The sequence below is a fragment of the Dermacentor silvarum genome, chromosome 3 (genome assembly GCF_013339745.2).
Source record: "Dermacentor silvarum isolate Dsil-2018 chromosome 3, BIME_Dsil_1.4, whole genome shotgun sequence".
Taxonomy (NCBI): domain Eukaryota; kingdom Metazoa; phylum Arthropoda; class Arachnida; order Ixodida; family Ixodidae; genus Dermacentor; species Dermacentor silvarum.
In genome coordinates this window covers 90,233,574-90,247,499 of record NC_051156.1, presented here as the reverse complement: position 1 = coordinate 90,247,499, position 13,926 = coordinate 90,233,574, and the positions used below count along the sequence as shown (strand labels likewise).

General features: G+C 45.5%; 1 protein-coding gene across 1 annotated transcript; it reads left to right on the top strand.

The window, feature by feature from the left end:
• The first annotated feature begins 243 nt into the window (after nt 1-243).
• On the top strand, nt 244-12,279 carry LOC125944286 (uncharacterized). The gene is made up of 2 exons (XM_049664637.1): nt 244-431; nt 11,286-12,279. The coding sequence occupies exons 1-2, from the start codon at nt 244-246 to the stop codon at nt 12,277-12,279; spliced, it is 1,182 nt and encodes a 393-aa protein (XP_049520594.1).
• Nucleotides 12,280-13,926: the final 1,647 nt, after the last annotated feature.

Here is a 13,926-nt window from a genome sequence, read left to right as displayed (position 1 = left end):
TGGCTGCTGTAGGTTTAAGTTTCTGGGGATGCTAAATAAATCATGGCAGAAAAAACACCACAAATCGTGGAAAAAGAAACGAATAAACAGCTTAAGTACTTGTGTGCCGTAGACACATGTAACAGAGCTCGTTGCAAGGAAAACATCTCTGGCTCTAGCGTAAAGATAAAATTGAAATACGACTAAGCTACCCAAGCTACCCGACTAAGCTACCCACTCTCCCGTTCGCTCTTCGAAGTGATCATGAACGTGCTCAGGGACAAGCGCTGCTCTCCGTTCAGGCCGTACGTTGTGCGAGACTACTTCAAGCGAGTCGAGTTTCAGCAGCGCGGCAGCGCGCACCTGCACGTCATTCTGTGGCTGGAAGACGCACCCGAAGACGAGGAGCTCAGCGGAGCCGAAGGGGCCATGCCCAAGACGCTGGACTGCCGGTTGTGCCGTCAAACAGACGTGCGCATGCTTCTCAAAGACCATTTGACTGTACACTTTAGCGACCACAAGGCTGTGATTATGGCCGTCAGGTACAATGACAACACAAACAGGTGCTGATGAATGTGTAAATAAATGGTTACGGTACAAATCCTCGTCTCGTCATTAATTTACGCCAATAAAATTACTACGCCGTGTACTCTCGGCGCAAGATATGCATTCGCATTTCCTCACGATTCCCTTCGGGGGGGTGGGGGCAATTTTTTTACGTGATGCACGCACCCCAATCTACTTATTTCTTCTCGCAAAGAGCATGTCATTCTCTATCACTTTTTATTGAGACAGCAATTATATGGACACTCAAAGCGGATTTCTGCCATCACCGTCGCCGTGAGGTTCCGTGTGACGTCAAATGGCGATGAAATCGTTGCAGCGCGCCGTATGCTGTACGTGCGAGTGAAAGCGTGCGAGGGACACGCGCTTTCACGGGGAGCGAACGCACGGCGGAGAGCAAACGCGCCTTCTCCGCCGTGCTCCCTGAAGGGCTGCAGAATTAGGCGTCTGTTTCCGCCTTAACAATCACCATATATATATATATATATATATATATATATATATATATATAGAGAGAGAGAGAGAGAGAGAGAGAGAGCAAACGCGACTTCTTCCGTCGCGCGATAGGCCGTGGGGGGACGGGAGGGAGGGAGGGAGAGGAGGTGACGTTTAGCTGCGGCACCAAATGCGTATTTATACAAAAAAAAATGTCGCAATTTCACCTGAAAACCCGTGATAGCGCGCGTCCCTCGCGCGATTTCACTCGCATATAACGCATACGGCGCGCGGCGAGGATTTCATCGCCGTTTGACATCATGCGGAACCTCACGGTGACGGCGACAGCGACGGCAGAAATCCGCTTTGAGTGTCCATATAATTGCTATCACAATAAAACGTTGCGAGGCGAGAAGGTGGTACAGCCTTCCGACGCTTCTCGACGAGTGTCCCGTTCTGATCTCGTCGAAATCCTCCGAGCCGCCCCCAGAGGCACCAGCAACAGTCACAAACGCCGCGCGCGTTCGGAGCGAACGCGAGCAAAACGCCGAAGGTGGCGACAACAGTTCTGCGCGTTGCTGGTGCTGCTGCATGTCCAAGTTTATACAGCTGATAAAACTACTATCGTTACTCCGTATAGGTCTCTACTAATTTGTTATCGCAATTGATGTTTCGCCTTTCGGCTGAAACTGCGACATTTTATGGCGAAAGCCTTATATGTCTCATCGTTCAGTCGACCTTCAACGTCCTTGTGCGAAAACCGTGTCGTCGAAGTGAAATCGTACACGCTGATGGCTGGGTGCAGTAATTCACTTACAACACCGTCCCGGCATCGTGTCTAACCTATATAGAAACGCTCACGCAACAACTCTGATTGTGTGTGTGGCAAGCAAACAATGCTACCGCAACATTTTATTGCGATAGCAATTATATGGACACTCAAAAGCAGATTTCTGCCGTCGGCGTCGCCGTCGCCGTGAGGTTCCGTATGACATCAATGGAGATGAAATCGTCGCCGCGATGATGATGATAAGTGGTTCTTGAGGGAAAGGGAAAGGTTGGCGCTATCTTCTGCAGCCCTTGAGGGAGCACGGCTCAGCGCCAAACTCAGCCGCGCGCCGAACGCTGTATGTGCGAGTGAAAGGGCGCGAGGGGCGCGCGCTTTCACGGGGAGTGAACGCACGGCGGAGAACAAACGCGCGTTCTGCGCCGTGCTCGCTTAAGGGCTGCAGAAGTAGGCGTCTCTTTCCTCCTTTACAATCACCATATATGTAGAGCAAACGCGCCTTCTTCCGACGCGCGAGAGGCCGTGGGGGAGGGGGGAGGGAAGGGAAGCGACGTTTAGCTGCGGCACCAAGTGCCTATTTATATCAGAGGCTCCGGCAACAGTCACCAACGCCGCACGCATTTTGAGCGAACGCGGGCAAAACGCCGACGGCGTCGACAACAGTTCTGCGTGTTGCCGGTGCTGCTGCATGTCCAAGTATATACAGCTGATATCATTACTCCGTATAGCTCTCTACAAATTCGCTATCGCAATTGATGCTTCACCTTTCAGGTGAAACTGCGACAACTTTTTTGATGTTGCCCGGGTCACCGTCATCATCGACTTAATAAGGATAGGGTAAATTCAGCTACTCAAACCCACAAACTTCGGTGGGAGTCGAACCCTCGAGCTTATGTGCGAGTCCAACTCCCCACCTTTGGCGGTAAGGCATAGGTAATGAAGGCACAGTTAATTAATATAGAGGTAATTAAGGTAGCGTCAATTAAGGCACGAGTGCGCAACCTTTGGACGGGAAAAACAAGTAATAAGAAGTGACAACGCATTCGAATGAAAATGTCAAGCAATTTGATGAATGTCTCTTGAGCGCGCAGGCTTTCGCCTTCACCCTCTTTGGCGTATGTTGAAGTGACTGTCAATTTTACAGCGCAGATGTTAAAGGCTCGCTAGGTTGGTCTCATCGTGCGCAGCATCGCCGAGTAGGGAGAGCGTGAGCTGGGCAATCGCGCGCGTGCTCGTGTTCGGCACGCGCCCGTACCAATGCTCCCGCGTTCGTCATCGTCTGCTTCCACAGCTGGCTGTGTTGCCGCTAATCATTCCAGCGTACAATTTCACTTCTCTTCTGTCGTCGTAATGGGAAGGCCACGTTTACGGGGGTATGAGCCATTCATGAGCAACTGACGACGTGTCCTAACGCGTTTGAGCAACGCCGCCGCGAACGCGCTCGGGACAGGGCTTGTCGTCGACGTGCTAGCTGATTGCACCGTGAGGGCTTCCGAAGCCAAGTCCAAACGTCAGTGAAGAGCCGCCGAACCAGAGTTGCGGGAGCGTGATGTTGAGGCCAAACGTCAGCGCCGTCTTTCCCTCCATGGAACCCGACAACGGTGGTGCACGCCTTGGCAAGCTAGCGTCAACTTCCCCGGTGCGACGGCCACGTTTAAACGCAAATTTCTTAACCGGAACGTTCATGATAGACATATTCGGTTGGATGATGCCCAACGACGATACGCCCATTCTCATCGTGGGGGCAATATTCACCACAGAAGACCCACCATAGTCACATCCCTTAAGAAAATATGAGATTAGTTTCAAATGAAGGTCTCATGACTTTTGACATTAAAGCCAAATGAGTCTCTGATGTGTTTCTTCGGAAATATTCTGATGTATTCGTAATGTCATTCTAAAACATATTGGCCACCGTCGTTCTGATGTATACTTGATTAGTGTTTTTCTTGTGAGCATGAAATGTCTTCCTAATGCGTGCTCCAAGTTTTAGTGTGACCGTGTCATGTCTTCCTAATGAGCCTCTACTGAGTTTATACATTAGCTTGCTGGCATTCATAGAATTCCTAAAAAAATTTGCCACCACATGTGGCAACATTTTCTGATGTGTCTTTGGAGATTGATATACATATATCAAGCGAAGGTGCAGAACTTTTTCCAACATCCAACATGTACGTGGGGCCGTACATATGCTGCGCATTAGACATTTTTCAAGGAAAAAAAGTTGATAAAAACATTTATTGAGCATATGCGCTTCCTTTAAGAGAGGAGGTTAAGTGTAAGAAACACATAGTATCTGTCTGGTTACGGATGTGGTATTTTCCTTTGATTTAATCTCCCTGCTAGTCTTTGTGGAGAGGCTGTTTTTGAGGTGGACGGTCGTCGTCTTGAAGTGAGTGCACGTGTACCCTGCATGGTGAAAGGACAGAAAATGAACAAAACTTGGCAACGAACCACAGGAATACACACTGTATCACTTGCTGCGGAACGATCTGGAGATGTTAGTTGTGCGAAAAGTTTATGCGATGTCGAATCACATAAAGTCTTTGAGGAACCACTGTGTAGCCTTTGGGTGTACCAGTAGCTACAGTATGCCCAAATTTCTCTTGGCTGTACAAACATGCAACATGGATCAGCTGTGGTGTGCACGTGTTGTGAACTACTGTGGCTGTATTTGTTTCCACTCAACAAAGAGCAGCAGTGTCTGAGGATTGCTAGCGGGAATTAGAAAGTCTTCTATCTGATCACTTGGCGTGGAAACAAGCATAGGAGTGCTGGTGTACAGGGAACCCAATGCAACCCCGAGACATTCAAGTGCCAGCAGTTATAGAATATTTGCATGAGCTACCGGCATAGTTCTCATGCATTTCAAGTCCAATATGTCATGCATATGTTGGCCTATGTCCACTATGTCATACCTATGTTGGTGCTCTCCCAGGCAGATGTTAAGGCACCGGCCAGTCTGCCCCATGTAAGTACACATGATCAAAGGAATAGACCACACAACCCCTGACAGATACAAGACAAGTTTTGTGGTATCTTTAACTAAGCAAGCCTACCTTGCCTGTGTGTCTCTCTCAATTCGCTTGTAGACTGCTATGTACATACATAACCAGAAAGAAATAATGTAGACAGGATATGCACGACAGTCCGGAAGTGAATTGTGAAAGGCGAGCAGGCAAGCGAGGCTTGCTTGGTTAAAAATACCACTAAGTTTGTGCAGTGTGTGTCCGAGGCAGTGCATTGTACTCCTTTCACATGAGGTCAAATGCGCATAGTGCAGGCTGGCCGATGCCGAAATATATACCTAAGATATCAACCATATTTGACTCAAAAGACCAGTATGCTCATCCGTCTTGGCCGTGTATTGCAGCAATAGGACTTCTGGTCGATTACGATCGTCACCTAATTTTCTTATACAGTGGAAAATTGAAACGTGAAACCAGTGAGGCATACCACATAAATAAAAAGAGGTGTGAGCCCGCCCCAGGAGTAATGGTCTCCCTTCTCTCACAGTGTAAATTTTGTCCTGAAAGTTACATGAACTGACCGGCAAACTCAAAAGGAGGCTACAAATTTCACCTAGTGGACACGGCTGGTTCTCAGAAAATGCACAAATACAGGGATGGGTATCTGTTGGCATACTGTAGTAATAGTTGGCGCAAGGTTAGCTTCGACATTGCTGCCATACCTCAGCTGTCGCAAGGTTACACCTTCACATTTCATTTCAAGAATTTTAAGCTCATCATATGTGTATTTTCCAGTGGCAGTTATTCTGAGAAGAAGACAGAAGTTATTGTAAATAGTAATGTTAATGTAAACAAAGGTAAGCACGCTGCACACTTAGGCCTGCGACATATTTGGCACACTACAGTTCGAATTCTAACTTGCACAAAAACTGCACATGCGTGTAGCATAAACAGAGAACAAGTACAGAAAAGCTACAGCATAGGGAAGAGTTTCAAAGCAATAAAACCAAAATAATAAATGTAATATACTGTGTGCAAAGCAAAAATAAAATTGAACTTGCAGCCAAGCGATTGAAGCGAGAAAAAATGCTAAAGATCAGGACATTTTAGGTTTAGTTTTATATAGAACACAATAATGTGTGCATAATGTTATGAACACAAATAAGCAGCGAGTTGAATAAGGTTGCATAAATATTTAGCCTATTTAGTAAGCTGAATTGAGTAATATGTCGATAAGCTTATACACAAATCATACCGAGATCGTACTTTCTGGTACACGTACACTTCATACATACCTGACATGACATCCAGATTACACGCCATGCTGCTGTAGCCATGGGGCGCTATAACGTAAAATGATTCCAAACTGTTTTGATTCCAATTTCTGCAATCATCATCCACGATTGGTCAAAACATTTTCGGGCCACTCCCAACTTCGCCTGTCTGTCACGCGACGTCATGAAAACCGCGACAGCTCCCCATCTGATATAACGTGTACACACGTCAAAGTGACGTGTACGCGAAAAAATGCATTAATATGCCGAACAAAACTGAAGATTTTTCGGAATAGCCACAGACTGCCCCGTTCCGAAAGGAATAGAAGATGGCTGCCCGTCGATCACTCAGGCCCTCACTACTCGCACGTGCCGGTTAGCATGTATTTATTTGCGCATGATAAACCTTTTTGCGCGGCAGTAAAACGTTATCGAGCCCTTTCGGCATGCATACGACAAAGCTCTGCCAACTCTTCCTTGCTGAGGATCCGTTTTAGCGGCATTCTTATCCTTCCGTTGCACGCCGCCGCGATTTTCGACCAGCCACCGCAAGCTAAGTAAGGCGAAGCGGACCAATCGGAGAAGCCGGCACCACCGTCTTAATGCGGTTATCTATTTTCACTGCGCTGGCTCGGCCCCATCGAAACCATTTCCACTAGATCGTGCTCCTCGCCTCTTGTCAGCCAATTAGATAAGAAAAACTGCTCAGTGTATACAATGTTACTGGTTTTGAAAGCGAGCAAAGATGGCCTCCTATAAACGAGGAGAGTGTTTGATTGGGCTGTTCAGACAACGCTGCGGGTCGGCGCCAGATGCTTGCGTCGGTGGTTACGTAAATTTGACGTAAGGAGTTTGGAATCAAAGCAGTTTGGAATCATTTTACATTATAGCGCCCATGGCCGCGGGATCCCTGCATTTCCCTGGCATTATATGGACACTGCTATAGGGTCACGGTCTCACCACTGCAAAATGAGTTCTGCGTTAACTAATAGCATTGATTGGCACAATAATACTGTCATATTGTGGACACATGTAAGGTGCAGATGAAAACAGTCACGAAAAGATGTCTGCGCAGTGTGCAGGGTGGCGAGTCGCTGAAAAATGTCGTGATAATAGGGACCCCTTCATCAAAGTAAAATTTTGAAGACGCACGCAGCAACACACACAAGAAATGTTTGTCTACATACTAGAATTTGCTTTCATGACTTAGTTTAAACAACTTTCCCCTGCCATGATTAGTTACGTCAAAGTTATGGCAACGCCCGTTGTTTTGAAAAGAGAGCTGTGCTAGTAGCAAGCTGTGACTGCTTAGATTTTCGTTTTCTCCTCAAACTGCTCGTAAACCGAAAACCTGGTAAGCAGAGATTATTTATATGTTCGAAGAGTTTATAAGCGAAAAACCGTAATTGCAGCAAGAACCGGTGAAGAGACAGATGAGTCGTTATTATGCAACTTCAGCAGAAAAGCGGAAGCGCACGCACAGGTGAACACGATTCTTTCCGAACGTAATCTTTCTCACCGGAAGAAAACGTTTATCACGATCGCTGGCTTCCATCTTCACGGTAGTTGGAGGGCTCTGAAATTTTAAGTTTTGAAGTTTAACACATCATGGCCGAGCGTAACTCCTTCTAACACTCTGCTTTCATTTCCAGTAATAGTTAATCAAGAAGTTAACGTCATAAATAAGAAAGTCGCAGTTTCGCCCTAATGGCGAAGCATCGATTGCGATCGCAAATAGGTAGGCAGCTATACGAAGTAAAGATAGTAGATTTATTGGCGTTATAAATTTGTAACGATTCGCTTACCAACTAAATTAACCGTCATGGTGTCACGTGCACACAAGCAAACACGAACACATCTCACTCGATGACCGCGGATACTCGCTGCCGAAATGCTAGATTGACGAGGCGCGGCAGCCGCAGCGAGTGAATTCACCTTCGTGCTGCTTCTCGCTTCCACGCCAACTAAGCGGCGGAAACCCAGCGCACGGCGGACTCTGTCACTGTCGCAGTTCGTATTCGAAATAAAGGCCGCGCAATGCGCAGCAGCCGCCAGAGCAGCTGGCGCATTCCTAGTAGGGTCCTTTACGGTCTTGTGCAGAGACACTCCGCACGTGCGCTTGCGGAGACACGACAATCCACGGATGGGCGCGTTTTAGTCACCGCCGACCTCAGCTGCAACACGCGTCACTATGCGCTATAATCACAGCCGCCAAGCGCAATGTTGACGAATGATCATCGGGGGATTTACGCGACCCCTGTGCTCCTGCACTCAGCACCCGAGGTGGTGCTCCCTTTTGACACTGGAACAATATCCTTGCGCTAATTTGTTCCATACTCTATCCGACCCTTTTGTTTTTCCTTGGCTCTCTCGTGCCCTCGCGTAGACTTTATTCCGCGTAATCCTGCGGTGAAGCCTTCCTACACGTCCTCGAACGTGCTCTGTTGGCCCATTTATTCGAAGCTTCATACTAAAACAGTGCTTCGCCAGGAGCTTCCCCTTCCCTGGGCAACGAATGGCGTTCTAGATTTTGCATTCCCGGACGTCTGCATGTAGTGCGCGGTACTTGAGTACTGGGTGATTCCATGTAAGATCGAACAAAGGATGGCCGGTCGACCTTTCAAATTTAGTTCAAAATTTTACATATTGTTGCCTGATGAGTGGAAAGAAGAGATCCGCAATTGGTTTTGCTGCCAAAAATTTTTTCGAAGCACCGCGAATCAGTAATGACGAAGAGGTGGAGTGCCGCGCTTACCTGCTCTGCTGTTTTGGCCAACTTTGGCTGTGAATTACACAAGATATATCAAAGTTAGGTAGCTAACATTTCCCTAAATAATTATATGCATGTTTTTGCATGTGTTCAGTTATTTTTTGTTTTTGTGGGTAGTGTAGATGTTTTTTAAAAAACCTCAAAATCGGCCCAAGAAACGTTTGTTTGTCTACTTTGCAGGTCTTTATCTCAAAAAAGGCTTGTGGTAGAGCGTCAAGAATTCCGCATTACGTTCTAAGCATACTTATTTACCAAACTGCGAAAGTTTATATTTATATCGCTTTTCAATAAAGAGATACTACAGGTCTAACTTCAAGAAAACACCGAATAATGAAAATTTCTGATGACAATAAGGAAAAAACTCCATTTTAGATATTACTTAAACTTTGCCCACTTATTCTCCTCCACACCAGCTTTCATAATCATTAAAAACATATTGCATAATTTTGTTGCATTCGTAGTTACAGCACGTCGAATGAGGCCCTTACGCAAGGATAGGCAATTGTTGTAGATCCGACTTCTTGCCCGCTAAGTGTTTAGAATGCAGGTAGGATTGGATTTCTTTTTCTTGAAAGGCCAGTAGTACCAAAAAAGGTGGAAAGTATTAACGTGGCACTCCAGTGGCAAATCAAGATGTAGAATGCCAAGGGAAACAAAAGCAAAACTATCGGTAACCGGATGTGCGGGCCTATCTCAGATGACGGCAGCAGACTGCCTGAACCATTGAGTTTCTCACTATATTACCTAGAGGGAGAACTGGCGCTGCAGCGCTGTGGTATCCATGGGAATGCCCGTATATGGTGACTTCGGATTGGCATCGTTCTTGGAGAGCCAGAACGCCTTGAAGACGTGCCTGGCTAGCACCGTTCCGTCTGTCAGAAACATTCATTTCCTGCTAAAATAGCACGTAAAAAACTGCTTTAGCTTTATTATTACACAAAAACATACGTTGTTTAATTTTGAGGACTTACTATTGGAAGCACAATTATATGAAACGTAAGAAGTATCAGCTGGCCGCTAAAGTTGGAGGGCAGACGACAAGAGTGTCGCTTACTTTGGAACAACTTGTCGTCTGTTCTTGCTTTTCTTCACTTCATTCGGCATTGTAGGTGAGTAAACTTTATTGAGATATGTAATATGGGTGAATAAAAGCCTTTTATGTAGATTTTACTTTAAGAACGCATTATTTGTGTAGCCATATCCACGTTTTAGACGAAGCCTTGTTCAACACCAGCCAACACAAGCCTCGCAGACACATATCCGGTCATTCCCATGAGAGCACGGCGCCCTATAAGAAACTCGCATAGACGGTGGCGCCAGTTTACCCTCTAGGTGTTATAGTGAGAAACTCTATGGCCTGAACAGCAGACGGCCTGAACAGCAGATGGCCTGACAGGAGATAGCCTGAATCGATCCGCTGTTCACACTTCATTCGACACCGATAGTGCTTGTGCTTTGCTCTTACTCTACTGTTCATGTGCGTCTCATGGCGGCAAAATATAGCTCTGAGCGAGTGTATTGTGCAGACTACCTTTCTAAGCACAAGAAGCTCATTGCAAAGAAGCGAAATTTTCGCAGAGTTACCGACGTAGACGTTAATGCTTTGGAGCAACTTTTAACATCCGAAACATCAGTAACTGTCAAAGAGAAGGACTACTTGTGCTACCCGTGCTTTCGCTACTTCTGCAATGAAATATCCTCACGGAACACACAGTTGAGCGATGACATTTTTATGCCCCCTGAAGCAGAAATCAACATCGTCAACCAGATCACTGCGACTACCTGCGTGTCCCCTTTGAAACGTCCAGGCGCAGTGAGAAGTCGGGACAGGCCTACTTACATCAAAAGAAAACAAAGTGAGGTGCAGAAGGCGGTAGCGGAAAATGTTCGCAACAAGATACGGCGGGCGTAGAGCCAATGTGATGCATCTGGAAATTCAGCCGAAAGAAAGTGCTCCTTCTGCGAGCAGTGGACAGAAAGCTTTCGGCAAGCCTATGAGCGTCGACGACACCCCAGGAACGTTATCAACTTCTGACTCTCCTGCCATCAACACTAGCTAAACATGAGATTAAGAAGCTTATTCCTGAAGCATCGATGTATGAAATAAACAAGTCCAGGAAATTGAAAGAAAATCATGGTGTGTGGTACCGGCCGGATCCTTTCACCAGGCACAAGGTGAGGCCTGAGTGCGTATCTGCGGCACGTGAGTACTACACGAAGGACGAGTTGGAATGCCCGAGACAAATCCCTAACAGAAACGATGTCTTGTCGGTTACGATCGATGGAGAAAAAGTATTAGAAACAAAGCGTTTGATGACCAGATCTATTAGAGAGGCATTACGCATATACAAAGACGACCATCCTGATTCTGGCATTGGCCTATCAAAATTCTACACCTTGCGACCGCGCTGGGTAAAACGTTATCCCCAGCATGATGTATGTGTTTGTCTCATTTGCGCCAACTATAAACTTTGCCTTGCCGCTCTTGAGAACATTACTGGCCACAGAATAAATTCTGATGACCTTCACTCCGCATTCATTTGCATTCCGTCATCAGCACAGTGCATTTTAGGCGAATGCAATCAGTGTCTAAAAGGCGGGTCCCTGACAGTGGAGGAACTTAATATCCCAGAAGAAGAGGAAATACAGCTAGCGACGTGGGAGGCAGGCGACCTTGTGAAAAAGGTTTTGGATACTGATACTTTTTTGAATCATCTTCGGGTTCTAGTGGCAAAGTGGATCGTGCACAACCACATCAGGAAGACACAAGGCAAAGCAATCTACGAGGAAAAGCAATGTACACAGCGTGGGAGCATTGTATTCCACTTTGATTTTGCCGAAAACTGGACTGTCGTGCTTCCTGACGAAGTTCAGGCATACCACTGGAAAAAGCAGCAAGTATCCGTGTTTACATGCGTGGTAACAACAAAAAAATCTACGGAGAGTTTCGCTATTGTTAGTGACTACTTGAACCACGACTCCGCTCACGCCTGCTTGGCTCTAAAGAAAGCGACAGAATGGGTGGACGATAACCTGCCAGTGTACTCCAAGGTGACGTATGTGAGTGATGGAGCCGGTAGTCATTTCAAAAATAGATACCGCCTTTACGAGTTCGGAAAGAGCGATTGTCCCAATACCCAATGGATATTCTCAGCGACTGGACACGGGAAAAACGCGTGCGACGGAGTTGGAGGACTCGTCAAGCATCAAGCAATGCTCAACAACTTGAGAACAAGCCCTGAAAGTGCGATTCGGGCAACCAGAGACTTTGTAACAATTTTAACAGAAAAACTGAAAGGTGTGCATCTAATACATCTTGAAGAAAAAGAAGTTGTTGCCTTCCGCGACTTAAAGAAGCATGAGTGGATGAAAGTGCCCGCCTTCCTCGGCATTCAGTCTTGGCATGCCTGGCAGCTATCCAGGTCAACGGAAGCATCTCCTGAATTGTACGTGGCACGCATAGCCGGGTCTGCATGGAAGAAACTATGTGTACAGGAATGAAGGAAATCAGCGTTCTTGAATCATTCGAATAATCGATTGCAGCCCAGAAACAAATTCTGTTTTAATGAAGCGGTTCTCCATTACCTTCACAATTTTTTTCATTACGCTAAAGATTATTTGGAATACAGTCGCTTGCTTATTGAATTTTATCCTATTTTTGGGTTATCAAAGCTGGGTATTGATTTCTGAGTGCGTTTTCGTAGAGGTTAATTGCGCAAAACGTCTGTGTGCTCTCCGATGCCGCAGTGCAACCAGGAACCCCACGCGTACAAAACTGATTCTGAATCATTCACTACGGTTTGTCCCACAGCTAATTTGCAGCTTTAAGGCATAAATGACTGGATAGAATATCATGCCAAAATTTAAAGGTCGTACGCGATCACAAATGTCATAGAATCTTCAGACCTGCATGGTGCGCTGAGCCTTGCGTAGGGGCCTCATTCGACGTGCTGTAACTACGAATCGAACAAAATTATGCAATATGTTTTTAATGATTATGAAAGCTGATGTAGAGGAGAATAAGTGAGCAAAGTTTAAGTAATATCAAAAATGGTGTTTTTTAATTGTCATCAGAAATTTACATTGTTCGGTGTTTTCTTGAAGTTACACCGGTAATATCTCTTTAATGAAAAGGGATTTAAATATAAGCTTTAGCAGTTTGGTAAATAAGTATGCTTAAAACGGAATGCGGAATTCTTGCCGCTCTACCACAAGCCTTTTTTGAGATAAAGACCTGCAAAGTAGACAAACAAATGTTTCCTGGGCCGATTTTGAGGTTTTTTATAAAAACATCTACACTATCCACAAAAACCAAAAATAACTGAACACAAGCAAAAACAAGCATATAATTATTTAGAGAAATTTCAGCTACCTAACTTTAATATATTTTGTGTAATTCATAACCAAAGTTGGCCAAAACAGCAGAACAGGTAAGCGTGGCATTCTTACACTTCGTCATTACTGATTCGCGGTGCTTCAAAAAAAATTTTTGGCAGCAAAACCCATTGCGGATCTCTTCTTTCCACTCATCAGGCAACAATATATAAAATTTTGAACTAAATTTAAAAGGTCGACCGGCCATCCTTTGTTCGATCTTACATGGAATCACCCTACTATGAATGAGTAATATTTTGGCCTGGCGAGCTGCCTGCTGAAAGCAAAAAACTGACAGCACGCAGTAACCTTACTTTCTCTCAGATGAAAATGGAAGTTTTCAGCTTGATGTTCTTGCGCATATACCTGCCTGTCGTTTGCTTGCCTTGTCTTGTTGCAGTGAGCGCCTTGCATTGTTAATAAGCCCTAGAGCTCCACATTCTCTATACTCTACTTTACTGTGCCCCGTCTGCTTTCCATCTCTATAGCGCGCGTTTCGCTTGTCAGCAGAATTTGAAGGCATTTGCACGCGTCTTTGGGAGAGTTGGTGCTATAGCTAAACACAGTCTTGTCAGAATCTAAAGAATGTTCTCAGAAAGAGCCACCTATGGTAGGCTTTTATTACGTAATCAAGATTTTACTCCAAATGTTAAGAAATTTAATGATTTTGTAGAAGTTTTCATACAGCCGAAGATACAAGACAATGTGTCAGTATACGAACGACTTATTTTGGGCGCAATTAAAATGATACAACTAATAAATATCACTAAGTGC